Genomic DNA, 22341 nt, shown 5'->3' on the forward strand with positions numbered 1-22341 from the left:
GAGTTGCAAGTTAACACTATGTAACGCCTGTGCGTGATTCAACGTTTTTATGTCTAGTTTTTATTCGATTTAATGGTAGCGCCGCAAGACGTTTCACTTTTTTACATAAGATTCAAATATTGTCGACGTATTATAACTCATGGAACTCCTTTTTTTACATTTTGATATAAATTTTACGGTTTTACGTTTTTACGTCCATTTTGGGTCTGTTTAACGATCTCGCCGCAACACGCGGGTCTAGATAATGGTTTTTTTTTACATTTTCACTATTTTGGGGTTTTTTCAATTTTAGTTAACCTTACTCCCTATTTACATATTTTATTTTTCATTTCCTATTTTCTATAAAATAAACACCCATAACTAGTTTGTTAAAAATCTCCATATAAATAAAAGTTTAGTCTTCTATTTTAAAACTTAAAGTGACGTTTGGTGTATAGATAAACAAATAAAATTGAAAATGAGTATATATGTTTGAAATAAAACCAGAGGTGAGAAAATTAATAACTTTTTTTTTGAAAATAAAACTTCATTAAGACACACCTCCGACTCAAACGGGTAAAAGGCCAAACAAACAAATAAAACCTCCGACCCAAACGGGCAAAGGGCAAAGAAATTACAACATATACAGTGGATATTTAAACCATTCCGTCCATCTAATCATGGGAGGCTTTGATGGTGTGCGGGGAGGACCTCCGCACAAGGCCCACAATTTCGAGGGGCATGCGATTTAAAAAAAATCCGATACGTATATGTTATTTTTTTAAATAGTAAACACATACCACTTTCAATATAGGCCAATTTACAAATCATTTTTTATGGTTTAGAATTTAGCCCACTTGGAATTAGGTTTATTAAGCCCAATACTGATTTGATCTTTTTAAAATAATAACAAAACATAACAGAAGGGCACATTTTTTCAATCTCGAAAAGGGTACGTGAATTCTCAAAGACGCCTCTGCATCTAATATACTTACACGACGATTTATTTTTAACCCAATCATACCCTCTCGACTTAATCTCCCCTATAATATCCAACAGACTACCAATTTTCTGGTTAAAAACAATATCGTTCCTTCCACAAGCACCAACATGCTATCAGAGCCAACCCGTAAATTATCTTTTCCGCCTTCTTACCACTCTTGATGAAGCTGTGTATTTCTAAGATATCTTTGTATTCGAAGTATAGAGGCAGTATGTTGCACCACAAGCTAAAAGCTGACCACACCCTTATGACTATCGAACAGGCAGTAAACAAATGCTCCACTGTTTCTTCGAAATCTTCGGGTACATGAGGAGAAAATTAATAACTATTTGAATAAATGTATATTATAAGCTAGTATAGAAATAGAAATAATATAAATCAACCAATGAGGATAACGTCAACCCTAGATCCAATCAAGTGGTGACGCCACTCACATCGATGGACCCCCCACCCCGCATATACGTCCACCAAATAAGTTTGCCTGCTCTAGCCAATCACGACAAACAACATTAAATAAATAAATAAATAAAACAATGGGGGATGTCGGTACGCTTTGACGAGGGTGTTAAAATTTGTAAGATTTGGTTTCGATAATTCGTAGATTAGTTCTCACTCTGAAAAAATCGTGTTGAAACATTGATAAAAATAATCATGCGACAACGGCAAATTGAAATTTTATGAAAATTATATTTTAAAGGTTGTAATAGAAAAGAAACAACAAAAGAAAAACGAAACGAAACCTTGATGCAACTTTAACGGCTTGTATGTATGTATGTATGTATGTATGTATGTATGTATGTATGTATGTATGTATGTATGTATGTATGTATGCGCACACATGTGTGTTTTAGAGATTGTAAACGTATTTTTATGGCAGAAGATAAAATGACTAATTTTAAATGACAAGTATTTTTGAGTTTCTGGTAGGGGTGTTCAAAAAACTCGTTGCTCGCAGCTCGCTCGAAAAAAGCTCGAAGAAAACTCCGCTCGAAATTGGCTCGGTTGTAAACGAGTCAGCTCGGCTCGGTTCGGTCTGTAAACGATCTGAGCCTGAGCTTGAGCTTGGCCTAGCTCGGCTCGTGAGCTGGCTCGATAAGGTTTACATCCTTTATTTTTTGTCCCACATCGCTTAGAAAACAATCGAGTCGAGCTCGAGCCTTAAATCTCAGCTCGATTTAAAACTCGAGCTTGAGCCAAGCCAGCTCGAATCGAGTTCGAGCCGAGCTCGAGCTGGGTCTAGCTCGGCTCGACTCGGCTCGTTTACAGCCCTAGTTTCTGGGTTAGAGATAGTCTAAACGATAGGGATGCAAAAACCCGAGCCCGACAAGTATACATGAAACCCAAAACATCTGGTACGGGTGTACTCCAAGTCCAACCCGATTACTCAAAACCATATACCTGTTTACCGAACCATAAAACCGAATCAATATCCAAAATAATAACTTATATTTTTATATGTATAAAAAATTAATACGGAGTATATCTTGCAAGGGTTATTTGGATTGCAAAACATGACCCCACGCTTAACAAAATAAGGCTAAGGACTCTGAAGTCCTAAATTCAGATATTCACATGAATATACATGTTTAACGTTGGAATTTAGTACCGTTCTTTTTCCTCGTATTTTGGTTTTTTTTTCCTATTTACTAAATTTAGAAATAGGTAAGATTTTATGATTGTTTGTATTTTTTTTTATGTTACATGAATTATAGTGCTTATTTACATAAACAAAATGTATCTTTTTAAGTTGCTTATTTATAGGAATATTGGATTTTAATAAGGCTATAGGGTGTGGGGGGCATGAATTGGATCATTAATTGCCACATAGGAACATGATTCATACCTACACCACCCCCTTGGAGCTTCATATCGTGGTGTGCGTGAATTAACCCACGAATCCCACGACCCACTTTTTCTATTTTCTAGGGTTGAAACAATAAATATATAAACAATTTTTTTCCCTATTTTCTATTCTTCCATCATCCCCACCTATCAAAACCCTAAACCATTCGTACGACCACAAGCACAAGAACAACATCAGCATAGCAATACTAGCAAACCTTAACCCTCTTTTCTATTGCTCCAACAAGACGACAAGCAACAGGAGCAACAACAAAAAGATCAAGACGACAAGTATACCAGGTTTGTTGTTTATTCTCTTCTGTTGAAAGTTTTCAATCATAGTTATAATTGATTAATGGTTTATTTATGTTTATGATTGATCAGATCAATAGTTGATTTTAGACTTTTAGTTAAGTTATTTGCTCACGTTTGTTTGTTTTAGATTTATGACTGAATTCTTAAATTGGTATCGAAACATATACAACTGTATTTACAAAAGTGAATGTGAAGGTCATGAGTGGAATACTATTTGAAACTTTTGGTATTAGAAGTGGACTATTTTTTTGGATGGGAGTATACTACTGATGGAATCTTTGAAAAATCAAATAATTAAAACAAAAGAGAGAACATTAAGTATATACTAGAGGTTGGAAATTATAAGCTGATACTTAGTTCATTGATTTTGCTTCTTAAGTTGCTACTCGTTTTTTATGGAAGTAATGGTATCGAACCGGTACCGAACCGTACCGGGTATATTCGGTACCGGTATCGAAACCTGTTTTCCCCGTTTGTCGGTACCGGTATTTACGGGTAAAACACCGGTAAATACCGAACCCGTACCGGTTGAAATTTAGAACCGAACCAAACCGAACTGCTACTAACGGTTTGGTTTACGCTTTGGTATACCCATTTGCCTACTTCTGGGATTCAGCTCAACTTTGAAAAGAAAATGAATCATTTAGTTGATTTGATTCAGAAGTTTGGGGAGTTTGTAAAGGAAATAGTAACTACAAACCAAAGCTTAAAGGTAGCTTTCAACATAAGAGTGAAAGGCTCTCGCTTTGTGAAGCAAAGATTGAACAGAACCGAATGTTCAAAAACTTGGGTTCAAAAACTTGGGCTTAAAAACCTGGTCATTTAAGTTAGAACATTATAAGAATTTAAGTGTGTGATATTATGTTTTCTAACCAACCCAGTACATTCACCACTCACTAGAGATGCACAAATCAATGTTTGTATGAGATTTCAATTTTTTATATTTTAATTTGTTATACTATTTGTACCTACAATAGCAAAGAATAGTAAATACTACCATGGATCCAAGCAACCCGAACAACCCGCCACAAACCCCGTGGACGGGACCTGTTGATCCGATGTGGGCGACTCCACAATTTTCTTTTTCAAGCTATAATCAAGTTCCTAACGCGTTCACGCAACTCCCTCAAACCCCGCATCCTACTAGTTTCTTTCAACTTCAACAAATCCAGTTTCAACAACAATATCAACAACAACTTAAAACGCTCCAACAAAGCCAAAGTCGGCCTATTCATACGAAGGTCCAATCGCAACCGACACCCGATACCCCTTCGTTAGACGATTTGGATGACATTGCCGTTGTACCCGAAACCCAACCACAAAGTTCTAAGAAAACATCTACAAAAAAGCGTTCAAAGAGGCCGGAACAAGAAAAGTTAACCACCGGTAGAGGTCAAACTTGGACATCGATCGAAGAGTTGGCGTTGGCAAGGGCGTGGACCAATACGTCTACGTGTCCGATCATAGGTATGTTATACTTTTGTATTTATACTAAAATAATATTTTATTCAAGATAAAACAACATTTATTTACACCTTGATACTTTTTTTTGTAGGTAATAATCAAAAGTCTGGTAGTTTTTGGAAGGAGGTTTGCAACAAATTTCATGCTTTGATGCAAAAAGAACCGTACCGAGAAGAGAACTCATTGGGCTCAAAGTATCGAGAGATGAATAAGAAGATATCGGCGTTTTGTGGTTATTACAACAATGCTTATTTGAATCGGCCAAGTGGGGCGAGTGATGAGACGGTTTTTGCCAAAGCTATGTCAAAATACCATACGAAAGAAGGTAGTGCGTTCACATACGTAGGGGCTTGGGAAATCTTTAAAAATTGTCCCAAGTGGGCGCCGATTCCTAACGAAGTAACAAGAGCAAAGAGGTGTAAAACATTCGAGTCGATAGAACATAGTGCCGGTGATTCGGATGTGCGTTACCATATTAATATTAATGACGAACCCGAGTTTGACGATGAAGTGACGGAGATTCCGGAATTGAAGCGCCCAAATGGTAGAGACAAAGCAAAAAAGGAAGCGGCGGCCAAAAATAAAGAGGCGTCGACAAAAAATGAAACTCCGGGTGAAACGAAGGTGGATAAGTTGATGAGCAAGTTCAACGAATTTAACGAAATACAAGCGGCGAGACTTAAGTTGAAAGAAAAAGAAATGCAAGAAGCGGCCGATCGTGAAGACTTTAAGCTAATGGCGACAAATATCGACTCGCTCCCGGAAAAAGATAAAGAAGTGTTGCAAAAAATGAAGGCGAAAATTGCTCAAAAATGGGGTCTTTAAATTATGTCGTTATCATTTTTTATATTTTCTAGTTTTCGTCTTTAATTTATGTCGCAAACGTTTTTTATATTTTCTAGTTGTAACAAAATTGATTTAGTTTTATATTTTATGGAGTAAATTACTTTTTCTTTTCAAATTTTGGACAACTCTATTATACATCTCTCATGTAATTTGGACTAAATCGGTTATATTATTTGTACCTACAGTAGCAAAGAAAAAGAAGAAACAGGTTATCCCACCACCATGGCGTCACCAACTTCTTCCGACGAGATCAACGAATTTTTTTTGAATGTGGTGATGGAAACGACACAAATAATTATAGAGGAGGAAGAAACCTCGTCCAAACAGAGAAAACGACAACAATGTTTAAATAGGGATCGTGAAGGTATTTTTTTCGTGCATTATATTTTTTGAAGTGCCATTATGTCTTAGTGTAATTTATATTTTTGTAAAATATGTAGGTGCCCACGATAGGTTGATGGCCGATTACTTTGCCGAAAACCCAGTATACACGGATGAAATGTTTAGGCGTCGTTTCCGAATGAGCCGTCGTCTTTTCTTACGTATAGCCAACGATTTGGCTAATTATGACCCATTTTTCACATTAAGATGGGATGCTACAGGTAAAAGGGGGTTTACCACTTTACAAAAGTGTACGTCGGCAATTCGCCAATTGGCTTACGGTACAAGTAGCGACATGTGGGATGAATATTTGAAGATGTCTGATAGAACTTCACGAGAGAGTTTATATCAATTTTGCAAAGGGGTGGTCAAGCTATACAGCACGAAGTACTTACGAAGGCCAACAAAGAATGATATCATAAAGTTGTACCAGGCACACGAAAGTAAACATGGTTTTCCTGGAATGCTTGGTAGCATAGATTGTATGCATTGGCCTTGGCGTAATTGCCCTAATGCATGGCGAGGTCAATTTACTCGCGGTGATCATGGTCATCCCACATTAATTCTAGAAGCCGTGGCATCAAATGATCTTTGGGTTTGGCATGCTTTCTTTGGTGTTCCTGGTTCGAATAACGACATTAACGTTCTTGGCCAGTCAGATATTTTCAATGATATCATTAATGGTACGGGGCCTGATTCTAGGTTTTCAGTTTCAGGAGTAGAATACAAGCACGGGTATTATCTAGCTGATGGAATATACCCAACATACACAGCGATTGTTAAAACTATACCGTATCCAGAAGATGAAAAAAGAAAAAAATTTGCAAAATGTCAGGAATCTGCTAGGAAAGATGTTGAGCGTCTATTTGGGGTTCTACAACAAAAATGGCACATAGTTGCAAACCCAGCACGAGCACTTGAACTCAAAACATTGAGATATTGTATGTATGTTTGTATCTTGCTGCATAACATGATTATCGAAGACGAAGGTAACGCCATATGTGAATATGATCCTAATGACATTCATGAGAATGTTGTACCAGTTGGTGAAGGGCAACAAGAATCTAACATGTGGGCGTTATACAACGAGACTACGCATAACCATCTTCGTTCGGATTTGATTGAACATGTTTGGCAATTTGGTCGGGTTAACAACAACGAGTAGTTTTTTTTCTTGATTTATAATATGTAGTTTAACTTTGGATGTTATTTTTTTTATTAGTTTGAATGTTATGTGGTTTTATTACTAAAATTTATTTAATTTTATTTGTTGTACTATCGTCTTAATTTATAATATGAAGTCTTTGTGTTTTTTGGCTGATTGTTTACTTTGAAAATTGATATTAGTTTTTAGCTTTAGTTATTTTTGATTCAATTTGTTTTTCACACAAAAAAGAGGGTGGATGGTGGTTTGGGTCATGACCACACCCTTAGGATAGTGGTTTTGGATGGTGGATTAGAGGGCAATGACGTGGCGCTGACATGGAGGGTCATGGTGAGCATGAGGGTCATGACCACACCCTATAGCCTAATCCCAACTATTCGTTGTTGGTTGCCAACAGTCTTAACTTCAAAAATAACCACTGGCAGTCCCAACTATTAACATATTGGCCACCAATGGACCCTGACTAACAGAACCCTAACGACGTTAGTCTCCGGTCGCCGGAAAAACGTTTTTTTGCCGGAAAACTCAACATTTTCGACCAAAACCTCTTTATAACCCTATTACGGACCTTTAGGGACCTTTTTCTAGTAAAAGCCCTAATTATTGAAGTCGCCGGAAAACTCCCTTTTCGCCGAAAAACTTCTTTTTGGCTGGAAAACTCAACTTTTTGGCAGGAAAACTCAACATTTTCGTGTCAAACCACTTTGTAACCTTAAATCGGACCTTTAGAAACATTTTTTCAGGCCAAAAACGGTTTTCCGGCGACCGGAGACTAACGGCGTTAAGGTTCTGTTAGTCAGGGTCCATTGGTTGCTAATATGTCAATAGTTGGGACTGCCAGTGGTTATTTTTTTAAGTTGGGTCTGTTGGCGGCCAACGACGAATAGTTCGGATTATTAAAATCCAATATTCCTTTTTTTTATCTTACGAGAATTATAATGCTTATTTACATAAACAAAATGTAAATTCTGATGTTTAAGGAATAAATTACTATGTGTTTGATTACTTACGATGAAAGAATTTTACCTAGTTATCGTAACATTTATAAACAATACACAAATTCAGAAGTAAACCCAATAAATATGAGAAAAAACCCCTCTTGTAGGAATCAAACCCAAGACCTATTGGTCTCAAAGTTTTATCCCACCTCAAAGATATCACTAGGCCTATAAAGATATGAGCTTTAGATCTGCATGGTTGAAGGAGAGTTGTATGAGAACTAATCATCAATTGATAGTTGGGTCATTTGAAAAGATTTCCTGTTAACATATGTTATAGTTGATTGTGATCGAATAATTGTCGGTCATTTTAATCGTCAACTGACATACTCTTTCACTAAAGTTGTGTCATTTCAACAAAATGTTGTGATTTACCCCAATTATAAAACACAAGTGTTTGGTCATTTTCCTTTACATATTTCTACAAAATAATATCCTGTACACTAATTTCTAGGGTAACATTGAAATAATTTAACCAGATAGTAAAACGAATACGATTCAAAAAGATATTTAGACAATTCTAAACTATAAACCTACATATCATATCAGAAATTGGTGCATAAATGCTAGGTGTGAGTTTTAATAAATATAAATTTATGATAACATAAAACTAAATATTTACAATAAAGAAATACAAAGTATTTGTATGTGAAGTGTGGTAAGTGCTGCTACAATGATTAAAGTGTGGAGATAAAGAATGTATTATTGATATAATGACTCACTTATCTTTGGGAGAAGTGGTATAAACATACATGAGGAGTACATATTACAACTGAAAACGTATAACTGAAATACAAAGGAAGAGTATGATACCGAATGGAGTACGTGTCTAAGGTCTTGCATCCGGAGTGTCTTGCAATGAATCCTTGTCTTGGTATTTATAGCCAACCAAGGGGCTTCAACTATCCCTTAAGGCAACATGTGATACTTCCAGGAGAGGAAGTGCAACAGGCTCCTTTCCTTCCTTCCGGTTTCGTGTTCTTCTCTTACATACCATATTGGGTAATACTTTGACTTACCTCTTGTAGAAAGCGATAAAGCTTGTCTTGTCCCTTTATGCTACATTAATGGCTCTTGTCTCAACTTTTTGTCTTTGACTTATGAGACTCTGACATGCCTCGATCTTCGTGCCTTTAAACCGTTGTCTTGCTGACCAGGAGATGACCCCGATATTTCCACATATTACCGGTGGGCCTGACGGGGAGTATCATGACGTAGTTGATATCATCATTGTCAATACACACAATATAATAGCACAACAGAAGGCTTGGTAAATAAACTATTACAAACCATAATGTCTGAGTGTTCGAGTGAAAGAATATACAGACTGGAATGTAATAAGATCCATAGGCAGATCATAAAAGTACAAAGAAACAAAATGACAGACTTCAGGTATCTATGGATTTGCAAGATCCTCTTATGACACCTAATAGCTCTAGCCTATTACGAGAGGTACCTGTCAATCAGTCTTTAAGAAAATACGTCAGTTTACACTGGTAAATACAATTAACTGACTCTTTTGAAAACATTTATGAAAATTGATTTAAGTGCACATGGCACAAATCATTTATAACTTGGGACAATTATTTAAAGATAATCTTGTATACAGATTTACATGTTTGTCATACAATTGGGGCCGGTTGAAAGCCGGTCGTGATTAACCGACTCACCACTTATAGAACCCACAAAGGAGTTATCCCCAACATGTGGGTTTATATATATTATTTAGCATTTGCATCTGTCAGGCGTATGCCTACACCCCGTGCATAGGTCGTGGCCATTTTCAAATGAAATGAGCCGAGGATATCCAGGACACGGTCAGATTAACCCCCAATGTTTATGTTATCAAACAAGATAGATTAAAACGGGTTATGTAAATTTATTAATCACAGTTCGATTAAATGATTTCATACCCGACCAAGCGGTATTATTATACCGTATCCCAAGCCCGTATAAGGTAAATTAAGTTAAAAGTATTTACCTGAGCTAAAGTGAAAGATAACGCAGCAGTATAATCCTAAAGCTTTTTTATGGCACCTTCTACTGGAAGCTATTTAATCTGTATAGAAGGTTTATTAACCTATTAGGATGCTAACGGGCCTTTAGTTAAGTCAAGGACTTAGACCGGCTAGCTAGAAAGAAACTTTACGGTTCTAAACGCTAGATTAAGCGGGGACCGGAATAGAATCTGGTTTAGACCCGACAAGCTTGGATACTTGTATAGTATGGGTAAACTAATCACAATCTGGAAATTGAGGAATTAATGATAAGGTTAGACCCGTTTTGGCTATTTTATGTAAACTAGTCACATAAACCGATCCGAAGGCATAAATGGGTAACGGGTAACCAAATGAATTATATACAGGTCCTAATTGTTATTATGCTTAAAATATGTTAATACATTAGTAGGATGTTAACATATATGCCCAAAAAGTAATTTAAACCAAGTTAAGTCCCATAAGGGCATTTAGGTAATTTTAATGCTTATAAACGAGTTTAAATATTAATCTGAGTTTCAGGTCTGATCTATTCAGTAAAAATATGTATTTTTATAAGTTATAACAGTAGGGTATAACATATATGTGAAATTTATCTTTTATAACCAAACTATGCACTGTAGGGGCATTTTGGTAATTTCACATAAGCTTAAAGGGTCAAAATTAGAATTCTGAGTTTAAAACTTTGGCTTACCGATTAATTACATAAATTAACTTAAAACATCAGTAGGTAATAAGTTTTATGTGCCAAAAATAGTTTTAACTCATACTATGCGCTTAAAACGCTTAAAAGTCGGTTTTAAGCGATTTTCGGGTTAAAATAGGAAATCTGAGTTTTTGATTAGTTTATAAAGTTCAAAATATTTTATCTATCATATAAAATCAGTAGCAAAAAGTTTGGTATCAAAATGTTATGTAAAACTCATTTTATTCAAGAAAAGGGTATAATCGACATTTATCGAAACAAAGCTTGAACCCTATGTTATGCTCAGGTTAAAAATAAATAAAAATCTTCAAAAATCCCAAAATATTATTTTACATCAGTGGGTAAAAAGTTTGGTATCGAAATTTGGGTTTAAATAGGCTATATGCTAATTATGCCGTTAAATTAATAAAAAGCTTCTTAATTACGATATTGAGCATAACTCCTAATCCAGACCTCAAGCTGATGTCAAATTTTTAGGACAAGTCTAAATATCAGTAGCAAAGGTTTTTGTCCACTCACATTGCTAAAAATCTCATTTGTGTGTCAAAAGGGCATTTATGGCATTTTTAAGCATATTAACAATCAAGTGCATATAATCCAAACCACTAAGTACCATGCAATATAACTTCAGGAGGTTATACTACTAAGTAATGTGGTCCTAATGGAAGCTTAAACATGGGAGAATTAAGCTTAAACGGGTCAGAACTGAAAGTCAAAGCAAAAGTCAAGCTTTTGCGACTTTCGGTTATAATCTGACCTTAGACCGTTAATTGTCGAGTTAGGACTGATAAAACATGTTCCAATATTGATTACCAAGTCATTAGAATGTTAAAATATAATTTAGAACTTTTGTTTTATTATTTTAAATCATTTTCAAACATTCTGTCCAGTTTGACCCGACAATTAACTAGTCAAACGAGATAATTAAGAGGTGCCCTTTTAGGGGTTAATCACCTACCTTAATATGGTTCCATAACCACTTTCGTTTTGATCAGTGGTTGGACCATATGTGATTAAACTGAAAGTCAAACCTAAATTACGACAAGTTTGACTTTTCGGTGATTATGCTAATTAAAACGACTAAGCAGGTAATTAAACTCTTACTAAGGGTCCTTGCTGTCTTTTCTGTACTTGTACTTCTTCTCTTAATCCTTGCAAGCTCCAGAATTGAGTGTTTGAGAGATGTTTGCAAAAGTGAGTTCATGAAACATGAACTAATGGCCCTTATATACAAAAATCCCACTTCATGGATTGCTTGCAGCTGTTATGGGGCATCCTAGGATCACCCCAGGTGTCCTAGTGGATTAAATAAACCGACATACAGCCCCTAGAATCGATACTATTGAGGTTGAGGCGGTGTAACAACTTAAACCCGCACCTGTCATGATTTTTCTGCGCTGGGCACTTTTACGCGGCCCGCGTAAGAGTCCTTTAAGGCTTATGCGGCCCGCCTGGAACCGGGAAACATGTTAAACAAGTTTCTAAGTTGGCAGCTTTAGTCCCTGATCGTTTAAAACCCATTTTAACTTCATTTTTGGCAATAAAGGCCCTTGTAGTTGGTTTGTAGAGGCCCAAGGATGTATAAACAAACTTCGTTAGGCTCGGTTACGTTAAATCTCATTATAAATGCAAGTTTCGTCAAGTTGTCACTTATAGCCCAAAGTCTTGACAACTTGCTTAACGATCTCGAAACCACGTGAAATTTTTATCACTTATTCTTGAGAGTATATTTGAATATTTCGAAGCCTCGGGTTCGTTAAAAGGTCACTCAGAGGTCAGAATTAACATGTTGTCACGTTTAACCCTTGTAGTTTTATAATCTTCCGATTATTTTCACAAACTGTCACACCCCGACCGCGTATAACATGCAACCGCGGCGGAAACGTCGGGGAGTGTTGGGACAGAATTATTTGTTTCACAACTATGGCATACAAAGTTATATTTTATTTATTGAACACGAGTGTTACATTGTTTCAAAACAGGAAATAGAGTGTTCAGAACATATTCAAACTAAGTCTATCTTCGTTTTATGTCTCTAAGGCACAGGTCCGCCCTAGTGTCACAATCGTCATCCTAAGCGATAGCTCCTGAAAACACATGTGAAAGTAGGTACGTCAGCATAAAAATTCCTGTGAGATACATAGGTTTTGTGAAAATGGGATTCATGACTTGAGTTTAAAGAAAACGTTTAATAACAGTCAGTCATGAACCCTGTAAGTTGTTTTGTCTTGTAAATCATTTGAAAAACGATAAAATCAGATGATATGTATAGATAAATGTAAGGTTAAACGAATAACCAAGTAAAATGAGTTGAATAAGATAAGTTGTTTGTAAAACAATGTCTCGTGAAAAGTATGTTATTTGTATAAATTGTTATATGTCTCAAATTGAAATGATTCAAATAATGCTACGATAGGTAATATTATACAAACATTTATATATAGGAAGTACCAGCGGCGTATCCACCATGTTTGTATCATATTACATACGCCACGTTACTCAAACCATTTACCCAAACCAACCACCATGTAAATTGTTCATGTATAAATCAATTGTCAAGTGTTATTGTATAAACCATGTCCAAAATGTTCATGTCTAATGTAAACCACCAAGTGTGTATAAAATGTCAAATTGTTTATGTTTTCTGTAAGTCATATAATGTGTATCAAAAATATCATGTATGGCATGTGAAATATATCAACTAGGCCATAGGTAAAAATGCACAAAAACAGGGTATTGAATTAAACATAGTTTAAGTCAAAGTTATGTTTTGTGGAACAATTGCATGCTATACTGATACGAACATTTATGTGGTATTGTGAAAATGCATACATTCAAGCCTTTGTGACTGTAGTGATAGACCTTTAAACAAATTAAAGATCTACATGTATTATGTTTATCGTATTCTGTCATTCCTTCCAATCCAAACAAACCCGAGATTTCAGGAATGGGAGTTGTCAAGTCCTATGGTACCATTACCTACTAACGGGCGGCATGATCGGTGTTAATGAATGCACATTGTATAATTTGAACAAACCAAATGTCATACCAAAATGTGAGCATATGATGAATAAATGTACTAAGTACGCACACGATGGGCTTACATAGCATAAAATGTAGTGTAAAATGATGTACTAAGTACGCACACAATGGACATACATAGCATAAAAGTCATGTAAATCAATGTGCTAGCATGCTATCAGTCAACACACGTAGCAGAAATGTAACGTAAATCAACGTACTAAGTATGCTAAGTAAACATACATAGCGAAACAATGTAATGTAAATCATGTACTAATAGTGTACTAATGAGCATAGCAAGTATATGATGTGAAAACAGGAAAGCACGAAAGTAACAAGTAGGCACATGTGTTTCTCCCCAAAACGGTATGGAAAACAGTAAAAGAGGGGACTATGTACTCACCTGAGATTGCTTTGAAGTTCTTGTGTAATAATCACACAATGCTAGAGATCACGGAATATCAAACGGCACCTAATAGGTAGCTATATTAATATACCGGACCAAAATCGGAAGATTGGATAGAATGAGGGTTCGTAAACCAAACGAGTATAGAGACTCGTGTAATATGGTTTAACAAAGCCTACATTCTAAAATGAAACCTAACCTAAGTGCTTACGACCCATTACGACCCGTTTAGGTAGCTTATGCCACTTTAACGCGTCGTTCGCGTAGAACGCGTTTGGAACGCCTAACATCGTGACCATAAGGTATAATGTCACACCCCAACCAATGGCGGAAACATTGGGATGAGACGAAGTGTGAAGATTGCTAGAGACATCATAACGCTATTTGTGACAATATTTAATAAACCGATTTCATTTCATAGATAAATTGTCAAACATACAAGGAAATTCAAATAACGTGTTCAAAGGAAATACATAACAACATAATCAAAATTGATACAACATATTAAACCTAACGTCTATATGTGTATCTAGGCATCAACGCTACTTCTTTTCATAGCATCGTCATCATCAACCTGTAACATGTTTAAAATACAATTCAATGCAAAAGCAAAGGCGAGTATACAAGTTTAAGCATAAGTATAAGTATAAGTGTAAAAGTTTAAAACGAATCCACATGGCAACTTAGTCTATACGAGATCAACCTAGCATGGCATGCAATATTTCTAGCCAACCTCTGTTTACGCAAGAAAGTTTAATTAATTTAACATGACCCAAGTTTAAGGGGGGCGGTGCGTTACTCTACATGTCGAAGGGAGGCTCGTGAGAGCTAATGACTAAAACATATCACATAAGTATGGTCCACATAAGCATCAAGTATCATAATATAGTATTCATGTATAAAGATTGTTTTGTGCATTGCATAAAGAATAAGTTTAAGTGTAGTTTAATAGTAAACATGTTACACCCCCAAAAGTGGTAAACATAAAAAGGGGGTTGCGAGTATACTCACGGTGTTTGCAAGCTTTTCCTACTTGAATTCCCGCGAGTGAGTTGGTGGATGGATTAGTTTGGAGCACCTTGTCCTTCTACACGAGGCAAACAAGGTGTGTGAGTTTGGCGTTTACGGAAGATTATAGATTCGGAGTTTAAAATGTATAGAAAATAACATAAGTAAAAATAATCATCTTGTACACATAACCCTTGTTCTTGACACTATTAGAACTCAAAAGAGTTGGTATGATTTCATGGATTCAAAGATCCATTAGAGTCGTAACAAGAGCATGGTCATAGATGATGTAACATTTTCTTGACAAGTAACTATTAAGTTATCATCAAGTTTAGTTACTTAGGTATATAGGTATATAGAATAGCTTATATATTATATAGATTACAAGTCTTATGATTCAAGCATGAGGTAGGAGATTAATGTCTCCATTTAGGCACCTCTTTGTGTCATAGAGTTCATACATGAGGTAGGAAGAACAAGCTTCCATTTAGGCAACTCTATTGTTCACCACTACACTTGTTGTTATAAACAACAAGGAGGGTCACGAACATACAGGTATTATGGTATTAACAACAACTAAACTATAGCAAAACATCAAGTAATGAGTGGATTCTTATGAAGGATAGCCCAAGCTAGTCCAACCATCACACATTCATCAAGTTTCATACTTGAACACTACTTGTGGGTAAAACCCTAATTAAAAAACAGAAAGTTTATGAGGTTTTAACCCCTGATTTAGATGTCTCAACCATGTTTTTAAGCTTAACCAACCATAAGAGGGGTTGTAAGCATTAGGACATTGGCTTGAGTTGTGTCAAACACAAGTTGGATGAAGTTTACATAAGTTTGTAACAAAACAGAAAGTTTTTGGTCAATTTTGGAGCAATTCCAGGTCTGATTTCTCCAAGGAGAAGTCAAGGAATCAAACTCCATGATTAACCAAGCAAATAGGAAGAAGAACCAAGTGTTTTCATCAAGAAATGAGCAAGTTATACCAAGTTTAGTGTAGAGGTATGAATCTGTCCGAAAATGCAGATTCTTGCTTGAATTTGGGAGTGTTTTGGTGAGATTTGAGAGTGGTGAAAGTGTCCAAGTGTTTGGGGAAGCTTGGGTACTTATAGGGAGGTGATTAGGGTTGTTTAGAGGTGATTACAAGAGCCAAAACACGGTTTAAACTCAAAAATCCCGCTCAAAATGGTGGCTGGTCGCGACCATCCAAGAGTTCTGCAGACACGAGCCTCACGCGGCCCGCCTGGGATATCCAGGCTAGTGGACGCGGGCCGCGCGCCACCTGGGTTCCGGAAACAAGTTTCTTTTTTTTACAATTTTGGCCCCTATAGTTGTGTAGTTGATGATTTATGGTGTTTTAAGGACCATTCTTGTCACAAAAGCATAGTTTAAGGTATGTTTATGCATGAGGAATATAAACCAAGTATAATCGAGCGTATAAGTATCAATTCAATTGTCGTTCTTGTTCAAAATACGTTCAAAGCATAAGTTTAGTTTGATCACAAGTTTCACACATAGATTCCAAGTATAATGATTAAACATCGATTGATGCACGAAGTTGAACATACGAGCATAATTAGGGTGCATACAACATGTATGTAATAAAATACCAGCTTCATTAATGATCCAAGTCTCGATTTGATAAAGATTACAAAGAAAGGAACGATTACAAGAATACAAGGCTTCCAAAAATAGAATTACGAACAAAACTTCCTATAAATGGAAAGTACAAAATAGCCAGGCGTTACAGTCTCCCCTCCTTTAGGAAATTTCGTCCCGAAATTTAGAAAGACGTAGGGAAAAGATGAGGATATTTCGACTTCATTTCACTTTCGAGCTCCCAAGTAAATTCAGCGCCACGTTTTCCTTCCCATCGAACCTTAACAATAGGAATTCGACTGCACCTCAATTGCTTGGTTCCTTGGTCCATGATTTCGACCGGTTTCTCCACGAAGTGAAGCGTTTCGTTGACTTGCAAGTCTTCGAGAGGAACGTGGAGTCCTTCGTCAGCTAGACATTTCTTTAAGTTGGACACGTGGAAGACAGGGTGTACATTGCTGAGTTCTTCGAGCAGGTCCAGTCTATACGCAACCTCGCCAATCCTTTCGAGAATTTTGAAAGGACCAACGTAGCGAGGTGCGAGTTTCCCTTTCTTGCCAAATCGAACCACGCCCTTCCAAGGGGATACCTTGAGAAGCACGAAGTCACCTGTCTCGAATTCCATAGGTTTACATCCCTTGTCAGCGTAACTCTTTTGTCGGCTCCTGGCTTTCAATAAGTTGTCTCGAACCTGTAAAATCTTGTCCGTCGTCTCTTGTATAAGCTCGGGACCGGTGATTTGGGCTTGACCAATCTCGTGCCAACAAATAGGCGAACGGCACTTGCGAGTTGCGACCATACAATGCTTCGAAAGGTGCCATTTGAATGCTCGCGTGATAACTGTTATTGTACGAGAATTCGACCAAGGGCAAATGTGAATCCTAGTTGCCACCAAAATCTATTACGCATGAACGAAGCATATCCTCTAAGGTTTGGATAGTACGCTCGGTTTGACTGTCAGTTTGAGGATGGAAGGCAGTGCTAAGGTTGAGTTTAGTACCCATAGCAGATTGAAAAGTTTGCCAGAGACGAGACGTAAAACGAGCATCACGATCAGAAATGATGTCAATGGGAATACCATGACGACAGATTATCTCCTTCATGTAGACCTTAGCCAATTTCTCGACTTTGAAATCTTCACGAATAGGGAGGAAGTGAGCTGACTTGGTCAATCGATCAACGATTACCCAAATGCTGTCATGACCAGTAGTAGTGCGAGGAAGCTTAGTGATAAAATCCATGGCAATGCTCTCCCATTTCCAGATAGGTATTCTTGGTTGTTTGAGTAAGCCAGAGGGACGTTGATGTTCAGCTTTCACTTTGGAACATGTGAGACATTTTGAGACGAAGGTGGCTATATCCTTCTTCATTCCAGGCCACCAATAGGATGTACGCATATCATGGTACATCTTGTCGGCACCAGGGTGAATAGAATACTTTGTGTTATGGGCCTCCTTCATCAGGAATTTGCGAAGATCATCACGGTTGGGAATCCAGATACGATTGAGATAGTATAAAATGCCATCAGATTTGGACACGAGACTATTTTCAGCACCACATTGCATCTCGTTGTAGAGGTTACCCTCATTAACGGATGTGTACTGAGCGTTACGTATGCGATTTTGAAGATCGTGGACGAGTTGGAAACAACGGATACTTTTGACATGAGTTTTACGACTAAGAGCGTCAGCTACTACATTCGCTTTTCCTGGGTGGTATTTGATTTCGCAATCGTAGTCGTTTAACAATTCTACCCAATGACGTTGACGCATGTTTAGTTCCTTTTGGTTGAAGATGTGTTGAAGGCTCTTATGGTCGGTGAAGACCACACATTTAGTACCATAAAGGTAGTGTCGCCGAATCTTCAATGCAAAAACGACTGCACCAAGTTCAAGGTCGTGGGTAGTATAGTTTTTCTCATGAATTTTGAGTTGTCTCGATGCGTAAGCGATAACCTTGTCACGTTGCATAAGGACACAACCAAGGCCAAGGTTTGAAGCGTCGCAATACACGACAAAATCATCGTTACCATCAGGAAGCGTTAGGATAGGAGCATTGCAGAGCATGTCCTTGAGCGTTTGAAAAGATTCCTCTTGTTCGAGACCCCAAACAAAAGGTCTCTCTTTTTGAGTCAAGGAGGTCAAAGGAACAGCGATTTTTGAAAAGTTGGAGATGAAACGACGATAGTAACCAGCAAGACCAAGAAACGAGCGAATTTCAGACGGAGATTTAGGTGCGATCCAATTTTTCACAACTTCGATTTTTGCGGGGTCAACGTGAATTCCAAGTTCGTTGAAAGTATGACCAAGGAATTGAACCTCTTTTAGCCAAAATTCACACTTGGAGAATTTGGCATATAGACGTTCAACACGAAGGAGTTCAAGGATAAGGTGCAAGTGTCGCTTATGCTCTTCTTGCGTCTTGGAATAGATGAGAATATCGTCGATGAAGACGATCACAAAACGGTCCAAGTATGCTTTGCACACGCGGTTCATTAAATCCATGAAAACATCAGGTGCGTTGGTCAAACCAAAGGGCATGACCACGAACTCGTAATGACCATAACGTGTACGGAAAGCGGTTTTAGGTACATCTTCTTCGAGTACTCGAAGTTGATGATACCCAGAACAAAGATCGATCTTTGAAAAGCAGGTCGCGCCTTGCAATTGATCGAAGAGGTCATCAATGCGAGGAAGAGGGTATCGGTTTTTGATAGTAAGCTTGTTGAGCTCACGATAGTCAATACACATACGAAATGATCCATCTTTCTTTTTGACAAACAAAACGGGAGCGCCCCAAGGAGAAGTACTAGGGCGTATAAAGCCTTTGTCAAGAAGCTCTTGAAGTTGACTCGAGAGCTCTTGCATCTCAAAGGGTGCTAGACGATAGGGGGATTTAGCGACGGGCGTAGCGCCAGGCACTAAATCGATTCGAAAGTCGACCGAACGAGCAGGAGGCGGACCAGGAAGATCGTCAGGAAACACATCAGGAAAATCACGTACGACAGGGACATCGCTTATACTTGGGCCTTTGTCCTTCTTTTCCACAATGTGGGCAAGAAGAGCGAAGGTACCCTTGCGTAAGCATTTGTTCGCTTGGATACACGACATAAGCTTGAGACCTTGAGAAGGTTTCTCACCATAGACGTGTAGAGAATCACCGTTTGGAAGAGGAAGGCGGATAAACTTTTCAGAACAAACAACTTCAGCACGAACTCGCCTAAGCCAGTCCATGCCTACTATGATGTCAAAGCTACCCATTTGCATAGGTATAAGGTTGATCGAAAACGTATGATCGTTGAGAATCAAGGAACAATTGGGAAGAACGGAATCAACAGTGACGGATTTACCATTAGCGACTTCGACAGCGAAAGATTTTGGCAACTTAGAGCGTTTACACTTAAGCAATTGCTCGAATTCTAGCGACACAAAACTCTTATCGGCGCCAGTATCAAATAGACAAGAAGCGTAAATATGGTTCACAAGAAACGTACCGGTAATGACGTCGTTTGCGTTTTGAGCCTGAGCAGCGGTGATGACAAAAGCTCGGCCTCTAGCAGGTTGCTGAGCTTGTTGTTGCTGATGTGGTGGTTGTTGCGGTTGCTGCATTTGCTGCTGTTGTTGAGGTTGATAGCGTTGGGGACAAACATTGGCGAGATGATTGAGGTCTCCGCACTTGTAGCATGCTCGCACAGGAGCATTTTGAGAGGAGATTCGACAACGGGTAGCAAAATGACCATACTTCTGACAGTTGGCACATTTGCGGCAAGGTACATTGGCAGGATGGTGAAACAGACAGGTGGTGTATTTGGGATGAGTTCCAACATAACCTTGTTTTGGTGGTTCGGTGTTTGCGGGTGCAACGGCGGCTAAAGCTTGTAAGGGTTGAGGGTTTGGCGGAGTGACGACCGCACAATTTTGGCTCGAAGCCTTCCGCTTCTTGCCTTGGTTTTTCTTGGACGATTGGGAGGGTGAGGGCTCAACAGTGGTAGTTTCAGTTGTAGCTTGGCGTGCATTCTTCATTGAAACTTTATCATAGGTTCCATGGATAACGCAGTTGTTGTTAAGTTCTGTGGCTATACGAAAAGCATCTTCAATGGTTTGGGGATTAGCAGAGGCAAGGTGGTTTGTCAGGGAAGGTGCAACACAACGGACGAATTTGGCTACGGTTTTGGGAACGGTCTCGACTTGTCCAGGACAAAGAACACTGAGTTGTTTGAAGCGCGTAATCAGGCCATCCATGTCACTCCCCTTCTGAGTAAGGTTCCAAAATTCGTTCTCCAATTTTTGGAGTTCATGAGGAGGACAGAAGTGGTCTTTCATAAGCTGTTTGAGATCGTCCCAAGGCATAGCATGTGCGACCTCGTTTCCTCTTTTGTTACGTTCAGTCGTCCACCACTCGAGTGCCTTTTCACGAAACACCCCAGTTGCATTCAAGGTTCTTAGTTCGTCAGGGCAACCACTTTGCAAGAAGGTAAGCTCGATGGCATCAAACCAGTTCATCATGGCGGTAGCGCCATTCTTGGCAGTAAATTCTAAGGGTTTACAAGCCATGAATTGCTTAAACTGGAAGGTCGGTTTGGGTTTGTCTGCCTTTGAGTCAACAGAGCCATGCGGTGAATCGGGTTGAATCTTGCTAACGATGTCGGGTAGGACTTTAGCAAATTGCTTGGCCATAAATTTCATGCAATCTTTTTGAGACATGGCGGTGGAAGTCGAACCCTTCTTTGACTTGCGTCTCTTGGAGGAACTAGACGACATCTAAAAGATTGAAAAAGAGAAGGAAAGGATGAGACTTGATCATTAGTTGAAAATAAGGTTTGTGTATGTTTTCCAAGTAAATGTTCATGTATCAAGTAAAGTTCACATAGCGCATAAGTTTCCACATGCATTCAACAAGTATAACACATAAGTTGCGTAAAGATGGTATAAATTTAGTTTGTTCACGAGAATTATTATTGTTTGTGATTGCGGTAACGTGCGAAATGATTAAAACGACATTTCGAAATGAATGAACGTTCAAGTATAAAATCACATATAAATTGAGATACATAAAAGAAAGGCTCAATAAAACATAGGATTGTTTCGGGTAGAGAAACGTCGACAATTCCAAAGTGGGTCGAAAGTCCTTTCGATTTAGAGATATTGTGCTTTGGCCTATAAGTAAGATACTCTCGTCGAGAAGCGATTAACGGTATCTTACCCTTCCGGTTACTACACATCTCTAAATGATTGGAACATTCGGGACTTTGGCGAGAATAAAAATCAAGGAATGGGACTTAATCGACAAGATGCGGGTTTCACCCCTAACTTGACGATTTCGTACCCTAAATGTGGTTGGTACTTGTCGGCCAAAATAAAATTTTGACACTTTGACAAGGGTCCACTAGAGTTGAAATGGAAATTACCATTAAGTTGTGGATGTCACTCCTAGCTTAATGGTGAAATTTCGTGCAAAAATAGATTAAAGGTAGAGTGAGAGTCGTTTACCAAATTGTGGGTTTCACGCCTATTTTGGTAAAGTTGTCTCGTTGATGTTACAAGAGTATAAAATAGCATAAGTGTATTCGTGTTAGCCTTAGGAAAGGCGCATAAATTTAATA

At 38.0% G+C, this 22341-nt stretch overlaps 1 protein-coding gene across 2 annotated transcripts; it reads left to right on the plus strand.

The window, feature by feature from the left end:
• The first annotated feature begins 2768 nt into the window (after window positions 1-2768).
• On the plus strand, window positions 2769-7026 carry LOC110864168 (glutathione S-transferase T3). Of its 2 annotated transcripts, none has more exons than XM_022113226.2 (3): window positions 2769-3124; window positions 4117-4606; window positions 4695-5564. In XM_022113226.2, exons 2-3 carry the CDS (start codon window positions 4138-4140, stop codon window positions 5426-5428), a joined length of 1203 nt encoding a protein of 400 aa, XP_021968918.1. In that variant the 5' UTR covers window positions 2769-3124; window positions 4117-4137; the 3' UTR covers window positions 5429-5564. The 2 variants fall into 2 exon arrangements, with proteins under 2 accessions (XP_021968918.1, XP_021968915.1); XM_022113223.2 differs by lacking the exons at window positions 4117-4606; window positions 4695-5564 and adding exons at window positions 5635-5813; window positions 5890-7026 and having other exon boundaries at window positions 2780-3124.
• The last annotated feature ends 15315 nt before the right edge of the window (window positions 7027-22341 follow it).

The sequence above is a fragment of the Helianthus annuus genome, chromosome 1, assembly GCF_002127325.2.
Source record: "Helianthus annuus cultivar XRQ/B chromosome 1, HanXRQr2.0-SUNRISE, whole genome shotgun sequence".
Lineage (NCBI taxonomy): Eukaryota > Viridiplantae > Streptophyta > Magnoliopsida > Asterales > Asteraceae > Helianthus > Helianthus annuus.

Coding starts and splice junctions, on each gene's coding strand:
- LOC110864168 (XM_022113223.2), top strand. CDS start 5,672: ATGGCGTCACCAACTTCTTCCGACGAGATCAACGAATTTTTTTTGAAT. Junction 5,814..5,889: donor TTTAAATAGGGATCGTGAAG/GTATTTTTTTCG, acceptor TAAAATATGTAG/GTGCCCACGATAGGTTGATG.